The sequence below is a fragment of the Cydia amplana genome, chromosome 7 (genome assembly GCF_948474715.1).
Source record: "Cydia amplana chromosome 7, ilCydAmpl1.1, whole genome shotgun sequence".
In the NCBI taxonomy this organism is placed as follows: Eukaryota; Metazoa; Arthropoda; class Insecta; order Lepidoptera; family Tortricidae; genus Cydia; species Cydia amplana.
Genome location: NC_086075.1, coordinates 10,193,945 through 10,210,264, shown reverse-complemented (window position 1 = coordinate 10,210,264; position 16,320 = coordinate 10,193,945). Strand labels below are relative to the sequence as shown.

General features: G+C 37.8%; 1 protein-coding gene across 5 annotated transcripts in view; it reads right to left on the bottom strand.

Moving 5' to 3' along the window:
- Positions 1-230: 230 nt before the first annotated feature.
- Positions 231-16,320, bottom strand: part of LOC134649574 (disks large homolog 2-like) — a 42,383-nt gene continuing 26,293 nt past the window's right edge. For 2 of the 5 annotated variants that reach the window (XM_063504374.1, XM_063504375.1), the window contains 7 exons: positions 14,451-14,531; positions 12,908-13,108; positions 12,317-12,455; positions 11,217-11,286; positions 8,325-8,568; positions 6,771-6,940; positions 231-327 (listed from right to left, as the gene is read on the bottom strand). In XM_063504374.1, coding sequence (XP_063360444.1) covers positions 324-327; positions 6,771-6,940; positions 8,325-8,568; positions 11,217-11,286; positions 12,317-12,455; positions 12,908-13,108; positions 14,451-14,531 — 909 coding nt within the window. In that variant the 3' untranslated portion in view covers positions 231-323. Of the gene's footprint in view, positions 328-6,766; positions 6,941-8,324; positions 8,569-11,216; positions 11,287-12,316; positions 12,456-12,907; positions 13,109-14,450; positions 14,532-16,320 lie in introns of those variants that run through there. The other 3 variants (XM_063504376.1, XM_063504378.1, XM_063504377.1) reach the window with 3 other exon arrangements.

The following is a 16,320-nucleotide window of genomic DNA, read 5'->3' as shown; positions in this document are numbered from 1 at the left end:
TGAGTAAGACAGTGACCGTATTATAAATAGACAGCTGTCAGGCTGTTACTGTCGCAATGCGTAGGCCTCAAATACGCATGTCAGAGAATTGACATTATATCAGACGTGAGACAAATAGAAACATCATATTATAAGACAACAGGTAGCTAACTTAGGTCCATTTTTCCCCGTGTGCGACATAAATAGGTAACAATATTTACAAAACCGAATTACTAAACTGTTAAATTTAAATAAATTAAGTGTTTAGAAAATACCTGAATATCCTTAACTTCCCTCGATTTCCACTTTCGAATGGTCGATTTCACAGCCATTTACGTTACCAGCTACCTGTAAATTTCAAGATGTTATAAAACAATAAAGAATATATTGTTATTGTATTTTATGCAAATCTTTATAGTAATACATTACATTTCTAGTCACGTGTGTTGGTAAAGGGTTTAAAATTATGTATGAATACAATTAATTTTGAATACTAGTTGCAAATCCGTAAACAAAAGAGACTATCAGAACAAACATTCCGTGGCCACAGGTGTTATTATGCATGGACTGAATATTGAGATACAAAATAATACATTGTAACAGCAGTACTGCGTTGAATAATATCCGGGTGGAGCGCGTCCAACTAGTGTTGTACGGTACGCTTACCTATAAATAAATTGATATTTAGATTTCCATTACCTTGTCGTATTTTTTCAGAGGTTTGTCCTATAATGTTATTTTTACAATCATATTTTTCTTTATAGGTAATGTCCGAAAGTAAATTCTCCATACGTAATGGCCAAAACTGTATTCCATCTCCTTAGATGGTTCTGCCCGGCTAGCACATGATGGGCGCGCCAGTATCTCGCGGCGAGATAGACTACCTTTCCCTCTTTAATTAATATAGTTAGAAAAAGACGGGTAGTCTGTCTCGCCGCGAGATACTATCGCGCCAATCATGTCCTAGGCCTACAGAGGCCATTATATCGATAAAAAAACAAATAGGTATGTATTTCTGAGAATGAGTAACCCAGGTATATGGGTATAAAAGGCGGTTTAATGTAATAAATAAGAAATTATCTACCAGTAAATCACAGCGTTAATTAGAAACATTGTTGTCGTTATCGATATTTCTTTATTAGGGTAATATTTCTGGGACATATACCTACGCTGGGTCACATCACTATATCCAACTGCCCTTTCGCATGTATTTCAACGTCATTTTACTCTGTTTTCCATAGAAATGGGACAGGCTGGTTGTGCTCATTGAGTTCTAATAGTGTATTGACAGTGAGTTGAACGCTCGTGAATAGCCTGAATAGTGAGTTAATACTTTGCTTTGCGGTAAATTCTAATGGACTATGTGGATAAATCAAGGAAGATTTATACGCTTTTGAAACTAAAAATATTGTAAGCGGAATTGATGTTATCTAGTTATGTAATAATAAGAAGCAGTTTTCTGGATAATTCGAAATTCTGGGGTTTAGCAATTTATCTTATTTCAATTTATTTTCTAAATTTAATGACCAAATACTATGTATAACGTCTGTTTTTTACCTTAGACTAGTTGGAATTTAGATTTAGCCCAGTTCAACTTAGATAAGTATAATACTTACATGAAACTTTTTCTATAAATTCGCGCCAATATTTGAAACTCCGATGTAAGCTGGTTTACTACATCAGTGGTTCCTAACCTGGGGGTAATCGGTCACCCAGATATTATAATTAATATCTGGGTGACCGAGCTTCGCTCGGAATACATAAAAAAACTCGAAAATGCGCGTTTTCCCAGAGATAAGACCTAGCTAGATCGAGGCGAGAGGCGGTTTAATGTAATAAATAAGAAATTATCTACCAGTATATCACAGCGTTAATTAGAAACATTGTTGTCGTTATCGATATTTCTTTATTAGGGTAATATTTCTGGGACATATACCTACGCTGGGTCACATCACTATATCCAACTGCCCTTTCGCATGTATTTCAACGTCATTTTACTCTGTTTTCCATAGAAATGGGACAGGCTGGTTGTGCTCATTGAGTTCTAATAGTGTATTGACAGTGAGTTGAACGCTCGTGAATAGCCTGAATAGTGAGTTAATACTTTGCTTTGCGGTAAATTCTAATGGACTATGTGGATAAATCAAGGAAGATTTATACGCTTTTGAAACTAAAAATATTGTAAGCGGAATTGATGTTATCTAGTTATGTAATAATAAGAAGCAGTTTTCTGGATAATTCGAAATTCTGGGGTTTAGCAATTTATCTTATTTCAATTTATTTTCTAAATTTAATGACCAAATACTATGTATAACGTCTGTTTTTTACACGACTGCCCCAAAAAAAGAGTGTATTGTTTTCAGGGTTCATGTTTGTATGTGGGTATGTAAGTTTCTTTGTTACACCGTAACAGCTAAGTGCCTGAACCGATTTAGGTGTTTGAGATATCATTGGAATCCTTACGTCATCCCGAGTAACATAGGCTATGTGACGTCATCACAAAACCAATATGGCGGATTAGGCACTGCAAATTGTGCAACCGAAACAAAAATAAAACTTATAAACCTATCGAGTTGGGTATTAAAATAAAGGATTTTGAAAGACGATTCTAAAACTGTACACAAAATATGGTTTAAACTATTCATTTGGTAGGAAAAGATTTTACAAAATATAAGTATAACGCAAAGATAAATGAATTGTCTAAATCTATTGAATGGGGTATTAAAAGAAAGGATTTTTTAAGGTGATCATACGAATATATATAAGTTATATGTTTAATTGTATCGTTGGAGAGAAAATACGAAATGTTCTACATCACGCTAATGACATTTCTCTTTGCAGCTATATACGACAACGTCATACGTCGCGCTTACGTTATTTTCAATTGCGCAAGTGTCAAATACGAAAGGAACGGTTTGAACGATTGACTAGGTAAGCATTTCTCAAAAAAGTTGTACATTTCGATCACATCTTAGATTTCTATAAAATTGGTAATGTAAAATTGGCTGGTAAAGTACATGAAGCTGAACAATTTCCACCATATTTCCCAAAATGTCCAAGAAAGTTTGTATGAAACATCCTTTTTTGTTACCAGATTTCCTTACACATTTGGTAACAAAAAAGGAATGTTTCATACAAACTTTCTTGGACATTTTGGGAAATATGGTGGAAATTGTTCAGCTTCATGTACTTTACCAGCATACCAATTTTTATAGAAATCTAAGATGTGATCGAAATGTACAAATTATTTGAGAAATGCTCAGGTACTCTGAATAAACATATTGTGCTATTTATTATAAGATTTAACTTGAGACTTTGAATAGAAGACACTATTATCATGACTGTAGAAGGCAGGTCTTTGATGATGATTTGAATTTTGCACGACAAATTTTGCAAATCCCGGAGCACACGTGCTACTGTTGTGAAACAATATTTTACGAGAAGCAAAGACTGGGAGCTTAAGATAGATGGGCTCTTCCTGCAACTTCCACGAGTATTTTAATAACGAAAGCCGAAGGCCGAACTCCGCATAGGGTCGACGCTCCGAAGCGTAAGGCAGGTGCGTGCTTCCTGTAAATTCCCCAAGTAGGTATCTTAATTGCGAAGGCCGAAGGCCGAGCTCCGCGTAGGGCCGAAGGCCCGAAGCGTAAGAAAGGTGCACGCTTTTTGCAGTTTCCCCAAGTTTCTTAATTGTAAAAACCGAAGGCCGAGCTTCGCGTAGGGCCGAAGGCTCGGAGCGTAAGAGAGGTGCATGCTTTCTGCAGCTTCCCCAAGTATCTTAATTGCGAAGGCCGAAGGTTCGCGTAGGGCCGAAGGCCTGGAGCGTAAGAAAGGTGCACGTTTTTTGCAGCTTCCCCAAGAATCTTAATTGCGAAGGCCGAATGCCGAGCTTCGCATAGGGCCGAAGGCCCGGAGCGTAAGAAAGGTGCACGCTTTCTGCAGCTCGAAGTATCTTAATTGCGAAGGCCGAATGCCGAGCTTCGCATAGGGCCGAAGGCCCGGAGCGTAAGAAAGGTGCACGCTTTCTGCAGCTTTTCCAAGTATCTTAATTGCGAAGGCCGAAGGTTCGCGTAGGGCCGAAGGCCCAGAGCGTAAGAAAGGTGCACGCTTTCTGTAGCTTCCCCAAGAATCTTAATTGCGAAGGCCGAAGGCCGAGCTTCGCGTAGGGCCGAAGGCCCGGAGCGTAAGAAAGGTGCACCCTTTCTGCAGCTCGAAGTATCTTAATTGCGAAGGCCGAAGGCCGAGCTTCGCGTAGGGCCGAAGGCCCGGAGCATAAGAAAGGTGCACGCTTTCTGCAGCTTTTCCAAGTTTCTTAATTGCGAAGGCCGAAGGCCGACCTTCGCGTAGGGCAGACGGCCCAGAGCGTAAGAAAGGTGCACGTTTTCTGTAGCTTCCTCAAGATTCTTAATTACAAAGGCCGGAGGCCGAGCTTCGCGTAGGGCCGAAGGCCCGGAACGTAAGAAAGGTGCATGCTTTCTGCAGCTTCCCTAAGTATCTTAACCCGTGGAGCGCCCTAACAAGACACGTGTGCTAGTAACTAGTATAGGAGTTCCATACTACGGTAATTCTGGGGCGCTCCAGGGGTTAATTGCGAAGGCCGAAAGCCAATTTATAATTATGTAGTTGCAGAGATATTAAGCCATAGCACTTTTCAATACGGCTGGTTTTTGGGTCCGACCTATTTAGGTTTTTAAGCACGTTTTATGCTAACATATCAAAATATCAACATGATGAAAGCTCCTTGAAGTAACTTAAGTGCCTTAAATCATATAAAAAATGTGGTTGGTTTGTATGGTCACTAAAATGTATAAAATAAAATAAATTAATTAAAAATTAAAAAACACGACTGCAATTTAAAAGCGAACTGAAATGCTAAAAATAATTTTTAGTTATGTTAGGTACTCAACTTAATGAATGTAAAATATAATATATAGGTAAGTGTTCTGTCAGGGTCGTAAACAGCAAACGGAAAAGTTTAGGCTCATTTAGGATCGTGACTGTACCTGTATATTTTATTTCGATGCAGTCGGGGACCTGTGAATGGGAAAAATTCAATATATCAAGGTCCCCGACTGCAATCGAAATAAAATATACAGGTACAGTCACGATCCTAGATGAGCCTAAACTTTTCCGTTTGCTGTTTACGACCCTGACAGAACACTTACCTATATATTATATTTTACATTCATTAAGTTGAGTACCTAACATAACTAAAAATTATTTTTAGCTTTTCAGTTCGCTTTTAAATTGCAGTCGTGTTTTTTAATTTTTAATTAATTTATTTTATTACCTTAGACTAGTTGGAATTTAGATTTAGCCTAGTTCAACTTAGATAAGTATAATACTTACATGAAACTGTTTCTATAAATTCGCGCCAATATTTGAAACTCCGATGTAAGCTGGTTTACTACATCAGTGGTTCCTAACCTGGGGGTAATCGGTCACCCAGATATTATAATTAATATCTGGGTGACCGAGCTTCGCTCGGAAAACATAAAAAAACTCGAAAATGCGCGTTTTCCCAGAGATAAGACCTAGCTAGATCGATTTTTCGCCCCCAAATAGCAAATTTCATCGAAATCGTTAGAGCCGTTTCCGAGATCCCCGAAATATATATATATATATATATATATATATATATAAATAAATAAATAAATAAACAAGAATTGCTCGTTTAAAGGTATTAGATAGATAGATAGATATTAGAAACTTTTGTATAATATATACTTAATTTTGAATGAGGTCACACGCACTGATCCTTGGCGCTCGTACTGACTCGTGTCGAGCTCGAGAGCTTAATATCTATGCTAATTATATTCTGATTTTATACAGCGGGTTCTAATCGCTGTACCGAATCGATACCAAGTGTGTGAATGAGGCTGCTATTTAGCGAATCCGCATAAGGATGTAATCATATAATCTGGCTTTTCTATTGAGTGTGGCGTTGAAGCCACGTTAGTAATTTCGAAATGGGAAATGGGATTTTCCGTAATGTAGTTCGTTAATAAATGAGAAAAGTTTTCTGTCTGGTAGATATGAAGTTACTACTTAATGCCGTTTTTATCATATTTCCAAGCTCGTATGTTTAATTATGCGGTACTTGGTTTGTTAGAAGTTTATAATATGTAATTATTATTTTTGTAATAGGTATGGGCTTTGTTGTCTGATTTAAATTTCTAAATAAATAAATAAATTATTTTATTGCATTGTTCGAAAGCAGTAAGAGATTGTCAGTTACTGTGTCTTGTGTTAGGTACATGTCTATTGTATGTACCTATATTACAAATAAGTATAAAACTAACTACGAAAAGATAACTCTTAGACAGAGACAATATGTCTTAAAGAATACTTTAAATGGTATAGGCTTGTTTTGATTTACAAATATATGATCAAGTTTAAAGCGATTCTGATAGCCAAGTTAGACTCTCGTGCGAGCCACGAGACGAGCCGCGAGCCGCGCCACGAGACGCGAGTCCACCGCTTACACTCGCGTTCGGCTTGTCATACGGTTATATACCTTATGCCGTGCCGTTAGTGTTTAAATTATATTAGCTAGACGAGCTTGCGAGCCACGAGACGAGCCGCGAGCCCACCGCTTACACTCTCGTCTCGTGGCTCGGCTCGCGGCTCGTCTCGTGGCTCGCGCGAGAGTCTAAACCGCTTTTAACATTATGTGTCTGTGTTTATGCCAAATTAATATCTGTACTGTACATGCATTTTATGGTATTCGACGCATATGATCGCTGATATATCTCCTGAAAATGTTCGTTTGAAGGCAAAACCATGCCTACCTTGGGTATACAGCGTGTAGATCAGGATGCACGGGCACGTGGGTAGCGTGGCGGTGCGCGTGCGGCGACGCGGCGGCGGCTGCGTTGATCGCGCGTATGCGCGCGCGCAGCCGCTCGTACTGCTCCGGCTGGTACTGCGCCGCTATCGATACCGCTGCGCCGGAATACTGCTGTGAAAACATTACCTTCACTACTCTATCTACGTCCTTTTCTTACTCACAGCCATATTTCAAACAAGTGTCAAAAGTGAGGTTTCTTCAACCAAAAACGTCACTTATGACACTGACATATCCAATCCATATCGTTTCGATATCTAATATTTAACGTATCTTAAAGTTCAAATATGGCTGTCAGTGTTTACTCGGGGCCAGTTACAACCAATCTACCTATACCAATTTATAATTATTAATTATGTTATTTCGGCCATTCTACTTTTTGTTGTAAGTACGTAAGTTTTTTACACTTATTCGTAAAATGCATATTTTAGAATACTTGGCCATTACTTCTATTTTCTGTGCTGTGATGGAGAAATAGGCTTAATTATGCTATCAATCCCGATAGCTTTGTTCAATAAAGAACTACTGTAAATAATATTAATCACAGTAACTCAGTGGTCCTTGATTGTCTCCTGATTTGTATCAAAATAAGGCATTCACCCCTGCGTTACTATATTTTTACATTAATCATTATCAATAAGTATATGAATTTTGGTCAACAAATTTATATTATTTGATTTAGGTACAATTTGGGACTACAATTTTTATACACGAATTCAATATCTATCATACTTTTCTCTCTCAATAGATTAACATCTAGAATGACCCATTTAGTTATCTAGAGCTTTTCCAAGAAAAACGTGCGTTTGAAAAAAAAATAACATCGATGAACCTCTGTTACCGATAAGCATCACAAAGTCAAAGATATACTTATACCTACGTAAAAGAAAATAATAATTAGCTGTAACTCATTTGCCTAATTTATATTTCTTAGGTACCTGAAACGCCTGAATATAAAAACAGTAGTTACCTTTTAAAAATATTGTTTTAAAATTGCTAGATTCTTCTAAAAAAGTTAAGGTACAGTCGGCGTCAAAGATATGTTTACATTTTTTAGAAAGGAGTACCTAAGGTGCAAAAGTGTAAACATATTTTTGACGTCGACTGTACATATTTTATGGATAACAGTAACTGTTTATGTCATATGAAATTTTGTCTACCGGCCTGATTAGAACTTTGGGATACGTCAAAATTTTGCTAAAGATACGATATGGACCAGATATGTCAGTGTCAAAAGTGACGTTTTTGTTAGAATAAATGACCCTTGTTTTTGCCAGAAAAAGTTTCAGGTTTATTGTTATTCAGTTATGCTAATCCAATGTTGCCATCCTCTTGATAAAGACGTCCCTTCATGCCAAAATTGTGTTTAGTTTATTTAAATTTTCCTCCAAATTCTATCGTCTTTTTTCGTCGTGGGTGTCGGCGAAAGCTGGCGTGATACTGCTCTGGACCGACCAAAGCTATGGTTACATTTAATTGGTTAAACACTGCGACATACCTTCAATGCCGCCGCAGCCTGTTCATGCGTGGCCCGCGTCAAGTCCCGTCCGTCAACGCTCAGTATCCTATCGCCTCGATGGAGCATGCCGTACGCTGCCCCGCCCGCCGACACTCCAGAAACGAAGACCCCGCAAGCATCGTCTTCGACGCCGCTCGCCGTGTCCGCTTCCCCACCGAGGCCGCCAACTATGTCCATACCGAGTCGGGACCCGGAACGGACTAGTCGGACCATTCGCACGCACCTGGTTCGGGCAAAAAGCAATAATTTATGAAAAACAACACTAAAGTGCTTGCGGTTCACGCGGGTGCCTCTTTTCTTGTCTTTAAATGCAATGCAATTGAAAATATTTAACGTATATTTTTGTATAAAATATAATTACGGTAATGATTGGACACTTAATACGACACGACCACTTCTTTAAAGCTATCCTGGAGGGGCGGATAGGACGCAAGCGGGGTAAAGGAAAACCCAGACGCAGCTTTCTAGACCAAGTGAAAGAGAAAGTGGGGGTCGTGTCGTATCAGAAAGTCAAAGAGCTGGCGCAAGATAGGGAATGCTGGAAGATACTCCACCGACAAGAGAATAACTCTTAAGTTAATGATGATGATAATTACGGTGACGTAAATTAATTCCCTACTTACTTCATATTATCACGATATAAAATAAGCATTCACAGCACGTAATTCAACGATCAAATTAACTTGTACTTAAAGCGCGATAGACGTCCTTTCAAATTCAATGATTTATAACTCAAAATAGGTTATAGGCGTTCCAAAATTGAAGCGCTTACCTTGTGACAAATTGGACAAGTTTCTTTTAGTCGCGGCTGGACAAGCGAGAAATGCGCACATGCTAACGAGCTCCCGCACACCGAAAGAGAAAGAGACGACCTTATGTTTAACAACGAGTGTGACAAAGATGGATGGAATGAGAAAACTAATCAAAAATAACAGATTTCTTCGTAAGCACAGAAATAGATATGGAAGTATTTTTTGTGCTCCTCAAGTATGAGTATAACCTATCTATGGTTATATAATATCATTGTACAAATTTAGAAATTGTGCCCAAACTAAATGTATGCCATTAAAACTTTAATTTTAGCACCCCGATCCCTGTATATTATCATACTTTGATAGCTCCCGGAAACATTGAATTCATTAACTATTCATATTTGGTTGCTGATAGAAGTTACATTGGGTAGAATGTAGTTGCCAGAGCTTAGATAGGTACCTACATCTTATTTTAAGAAAGATCGTTTATAAAGATTTTCCTGTGTGTAACTACCTACAACCGCGCCGAGACTAGTTTAATGTGTCATGATTCGAAGCGCAAATTCAAGTGTAGATTTCTTAGATTCTGCTATCACTTTGAAAACATAAAAAAATCTACATAATTTTTCATAAAAGTTATAAATAGCTATATATTATTTATCTGTGTCAATATTGCTATGGATTACTGTTGTTAGATTATTTTCGAGTTAATCGCGAGCAGAAAGTTTGTTTTTATAATAATTGTATTTTTACTTTCATAATTGAAAGTAAGACTCGAAATTTACATAACCATTTTTTGAAAAGTAAACTATATGAACAAATATCTATTTTTTTAACCAGATTTTAATAACGTGTCTGATTAGTTTAGGAATCACAAAGGTTCTGATCTACCTATGGGCGCCACTTTCTTAATAAACTCGACCAAACTTGACACGAGTTTGAAATTGCACTGAATTTTATTGCGGGTATTTTATTCTTGGCCCGCACAAAAGTTCCTTTAATCAGGATAAAACGCTTTGCATGTACCCAGCAAGCGACGTTCTTTGTCTGCAGAAAAAATACCCTTAAATGACATGTGAATGTGACCGTAACTCATTCTTAACAGTCCGATTGTTGTATTAAATAAAAATTTATTACGATTTCAAAAAGGGATTGTTGTTTGCATGGCTTTTTATGGAAATCTAATTATTTTTTTTTTAATTTATTTATATATTTAAATTTACATCTTATTTACTAAAAATTTATATTCAATCATTGATTTATATTAATGAATTGCTATATATTTTAGGCTCGCATAATAATTTAGAATACACATACCTACATCATTCCTAATAAAGCCTTCTTTCAGCCCATCTTTATTAAGAGACTTCGGCTGATTATTTTAAGTTGTAAAACTAGATCTATTTCGAAGTCAGGTCTTGATCTTATCTATTTCGCAATTTGGAACAACTTTTATAAAGCATAAAACAAATCATACCATAAGTGCCTCCTATTACAACAAATCATCTTTTATATATCTAGCTGAAGCATTTTCTGTAAATTTAATCGCGTTTGTTGTAACACCAGGCATACGCGATACGTTCTTGCCAAAAAGGGGTTGCCAGTTAACGTTTTATAGTTTTTGACTTAGTGCCAAGCGACGGTGGTAACACTGGCAACACGTTAGCGTATACTGTACAGTGAAACAACAGTAGAAATGTTATGTTCAGTACCTTGACTTGTGAACGTGCTACAGTTTGTTAGTATGATTATGAATCTCATATTGATGTGATAGATCAGTAGGGGTTTATCCAAACTACGGCCCGCGAAAAAGAAGCAGAGGCCTGGTTGTCGCCCTCGGGTCCAAAAGTTTGGAGACCCCATGGAAAGTGTTTAGGACATTCATCATACCAATAAATCGACACTTATCTGTCGTTCATATGATAATATGTATTTAATTTATTTCATGTATTTAATTCTAAAATCTTTGAAAATCTCTTTACTGTGTAAAGTTATGTCAGCATCCGTCGATTGTCGAATAATTTTATTTACGCCAATTTCACGCCTCAAGTCAAGGTACGTCAAATGACTTCTATTCTGGCGAAATGAAACGTGCTCAGAAACAAAAGCGGGCTAGTACCTCGGGATTTCACTCGGCTCCTCTTCCAAAAGTTCATGAAGCGTGGAACACGACGTGGCTTGAGTTTTAGCTGTGCGGACAAATGAAGATTAAATTCCTTATTCCGTTAGTGTCTGCATGCTCATTATTTTAAAATGAAGGTTCAACATGCTTGAAGTTATATTCGTTTCCGTAGATATGCTTTGACAAGATCAGTACGAATAAGTGTAATGATCTTTTATCAAATTATGACATACAATACAGTCACTCTTATCCACTTAGATAACCCGTATTATTCAAGGTCATACCGGAACTTCAAGCAGTGCATAGGGGCATAGCACACTGCTGTCGCATGTCGTTCCGAAGTGAGAAGGGACGAATTGCGTCTCCGTACACAAATCCGTACGGTACTATGGAACTTGGTGTGGCATACCCTGCGGTGCGCACCGCGTCTTCATACGAAAGCACGAATTGTCGTACGATTCGCACCTTCGCATGGAGAGACGGAGCCAATGTGCGACCGTGCGATTTTTGCATAAAAATCGAGATTATACAGTACAAAGTTCAAAATCTCAGCATCGGACGTCGTCGTTCCGAAGTGTGAAGCAGTGTGCTATGCCCCATATTCGAGATAGCGTCTAGCTGCGTAGACATGCAGCATAATTATATTTTGTATGTAATGTTTCAGAACCATTTATATCTTTCAGGTATGTTTTATAGATAGAACTTGGTTAGGTTTAGGGAACCTTATATGTCAAAAGAACAGTAAATTTTTGTAAATATTCCATAATATAAACATAAATACATTTAACTAAATATGTTAACTTGCTTTATGTATATACTTTATCACGGAAAATAACAACAGTGAAAAAATCCAAGTTGGATTTTTAAAAAACTAATTTTGCCCAATTTCTGCGACGTTTTTGCAAATATGCTATTTTATGTGAAATTATATACCTATTCAAATTTACGCCATGTTCCGTTCACCCCCCTGCTGCGTGTATGGAATGCTAATAAAAGCCTACATTTATTTCTATTGCTCTTAAGTGTATTATAAATTTAGCATATGCTTCATTGCTACATACAAAATTTAAGGTAATTTTAAAAAAAGGTGCGCTTACTAGAATAAAGCGGAGCGGTTCTGGCAACGGGCGGAAAGGAGCCAGCGGGCAGCACGACCAGCGTCACCTGTTCGCCTGTGCTTCGCAGGGCTGTCACAGCTTGCGCGTGGGTCGCCCCTATTAGTGACGTTTCTATACCCTGGACAATTTCATTATATACAATTTTGTTACAAGATTATACTAGACAATAAAAAATATTCTTAAATACTAATTTTTATGTTTTAAGGTATGTAATCTGTAATAATAAATGTATATTATTTTACAAATAAATATTATAGGACATTCTTACTCATATTGACTAAGCTCCACAGAAAGCCCAAGAAAACTTCTGTTATTTTGTGGGTACTCAGACACCGATATATGTAAATACCTACTTAAATACATAAAAACACCCATTACTCGTCGCTGAATAATCAAATTTGGCAAGTCGTTAATCATAAAGTTACTTCAAAACAATTTATTTAAAGCCATCTCTTAGCTCAGATGGTTGATGAAGTTGTTGCGCATGTTGTTGTTGAGTTATCTTGGGAAAAGAAATCTGGTTCTTCTCATCAGCCATCTGAATTTAGCGGAAGACCTACAAATACTTACATCTTCATCCCTAACAGCCAATATCTTATCACCTAGCCTCAGTCTGCCGTCATGGTGCGCCGCGCCGCCGACCGCGATGTGCGACACGAAAACGCCTCCGCCGCCCGCCGCGTCGTCCGCTCCGCCTGCGATGCCGAGACCCAAGCCCCGCGCCCCTCGCCACAGTGTGACCACTCGCGGGCGCCGGGCTCGACGAACCCGCTGGTGGTGATAAGTAAATGTCAGAATAAAGTAAGCTACCTATCTACATAAACCGCTGATAGATAACGGAATCTAAGTGTGTATTTGGAATGTTGCCATCAGATGAAGTGGAGACAAATTGCTACAACGGCCATCTAAGTAGAGCAAAATGAGGATGAAAATTATTATAAACTTAAAATGCAAAATTGTATTGCGATGACATCTGTCCCCGTACACAAGTTGTTTGAAAAATACTATAGGTACCTAACAGGTTTTTTGGAAGATGTTTTAGTTTTGTATTCAGACCTCCCCGCTCTGAGTAAAAGTGCTAGTTCATAAATTATTCGGTATCGGAACCTGGTTGGCTGCTAGTACATGCTTGCACACTATTGGGAGCGATAAATTATGCATGACTTGCAGGGTTTGGGACACCCGGTGACCAACAGATGCAATCTAAGTCATATTTATACAACAGATTGGGATGTAAAGATATAATATATGCGAATGGTGGGATGTGTAATAGTACATTACATACCTAGGGAGGTGAATTCGTGAATGCTCCAGATCGCAGGTGTTTGTGGCCCGAACCGAAGGTGGAGGCGATCTGGGGCTTTACGAATTACCGCCCTTGGTTTGTCTAAAGTTTTACGTCTTGCCTTGGCCAGGAAGTGAGATTTTCTCCTCGCGTAGCGGGGAGAAAATCCCACTTACGGGCCTAGGGTGACGTAAACAATATTAAACAATATGGTCATGTATAAACTTTTACAAACAGCAGTTTGCATGTCAACTTGTGGCAACAAATTTTTTGTGATTTCAAAAAGGAGGAGGTTCTCTGTACCGGTGTAGGTTTAGATTTTTATATACAGGTTACATTATAATTGCGACTGCAGCAGCGGGAAACAGGCGATTTCCTTAGGGTAACATTCCATTTCTGACCGCAGCTGCACTACTGGTACTGCACGCGTCGCTGTTACTGTCAATTTCCATAGTAAAATGAACAGTAGTGCAGCTGCGGTTGGAAATGGACTATCACCTTAAATTGTCAATTTAATATATTTAATCAGTAACGTAGGTATTGAACGTTTTAATCGCGACAAGCAATGGTGCAACGACGGCAACGCAATTTATCAAGGAAATTGACATTGACATACAGGGTGCTTTTGTTATCTTTGGCCAAACTCTGACGGTTGAACATGTAGGTCATACTGAAGCTGAACAACTTTTACTATGGGACCAACCCCGAAATCGGCCCTTTAAATTTTCGACGTAGTTACGTAATGTAGCACCAGACTAATGTACTGAGATATAAGATTAAAGAGGTTAAATAAGAAACTCAAAATACAACATGAAAGTGTCCACTTACTAATCTTACAACATTTCCTGCCTTTTGTAGAGCGTTAACGGCTACAGAATGAGGGGCATTTTCCACCGAAACGTCATTAACCTGCAACATAAGCGAAAAATTAAGCGGATTCATACCAAAAACTTATAAATGAAGATTTTGTGCACAAAATTTGCAACTAAATGAGGGTTTCTGTCCAGCTTTTTCATTCCGCTAGCTAGCTTTACGGTTTACTTAAAATGAATATAAAAGGACTCTTTTAGAATAAATCTAATTCGTCTGTCTCTTTAACACAAATCTGCAGAAATAATGCATTTAAAGGGCTTTTCTCTTATTGTTCACAATGCATAATAATAACTTTGAATTAAACATAAAGTGTATTCTGTATTTGTCTCAAAGTCCATTGTGTCTAGCTGTAATAATTCTTTAGAAATACAATGTTAAATTTTAAAACGTGTCACATTTATCTGTAGAGAAACTTTATAAGCTTTCCAAAAGTATAAAGTTCGTTGTAGCTGAGATCTTTGAAACATGCAGTTTGCGATGATAGTTTGAATAGTTTCATAGTTCAAAATCACATAAAAAAGAGAAGAATTTATAATATTACAATGGATATCAAATTTAATAACTATCATAATTCACCTAATAAAAAGAAAAGTTTGCAGACCATGCTTCGTAACTACGAGTTTTTAACTAGGCGATAAAAAAGTTAGACATGTCGAAAGTTTCTGATTTCATTTTCCTAGCTGCCACCCTTAAGTTCAATATTGCGGACGATTCTAGTTTGTATGGCTGTAATATGGATATGACACAATAAGAGCAAATAACATATTGTATGTTGTTTGTATGCCCTACCATATCTCGGGACCATGACATTTGGAAGATATAAGTAATATGCGTGGGGCCAAAGCCAACAGCGCAGAGTCCATTTAAGATACTCGTATCTCTCTTATTATCCATATATTATCTAGAAGCTAGGGATAAACGTGGCGGATACCATCCCCGAGCGCACAATAGCACGCACGCAGAAAAGCTGTCAATTAAGAACCAGTAAGTATTTAAAAAAAGTAATAGGTAACGATAGTCCTTACTAATTAGAGAGAGTTATGGTTGCTCTGCAAATAATGTTCCTTATTCCGTGGCCTGCTCTAAGACCATTATTTTCCTCGTACTCGTATACATCGCAGTAAGCTCCACTTCCCGTAAAAAAAGTTAAGCAAATATCAATATGCGACCTTGCTCAACCAATTGTTACACTTCGATTCACCTTCTCACGACCATGTTTGTCCTTCGTCCAACAACAAAGTTATTAACTCTTATATGTTTACTCGGGAGGAAGGCATTGTCTTATATTGCCACTTTACTTGATATTGTATTTATTATTTCGCATTCGCCTGCAGGATGTCCGTTTGTAAATGTATCTAAATAGACGTGAGTATATATTTTTCAAGTGAAAACTTCTTTAGCGGCGCTGTGCACTTTTTGAGGTGGGGAAAAAATGTTAAACTCGAGACAGCGTAAGACGATCACGTGACCGTAAGATTTAAATGGCCACTCATTTAGATGGCATTTAAATCCATAAAGAAAAGCTCAATGACATTACATGAAAACCTGTTACATGTATGTCATTGAGTTTTTCTTTATTGATTTAAATGACATCTAGTGAGTTTCGCTCTGACTGGTATTAATATAACTCGAGTACTAATAGTGATGTGCTTAGGGGTTTCAAGTAATTAACGCTAATGCTAGATGGCGTTAACCTCAATCACTAGTCATTGCGTTTTCACTTCTGTCGGCACTCCCGGAGTGCAACCCGTTTTTTTTTATTGGTTGTGTGCAAGTCTCATGGTAGGGTAAATGATTACGTACAGCGTTAACTTTGGCACAAATG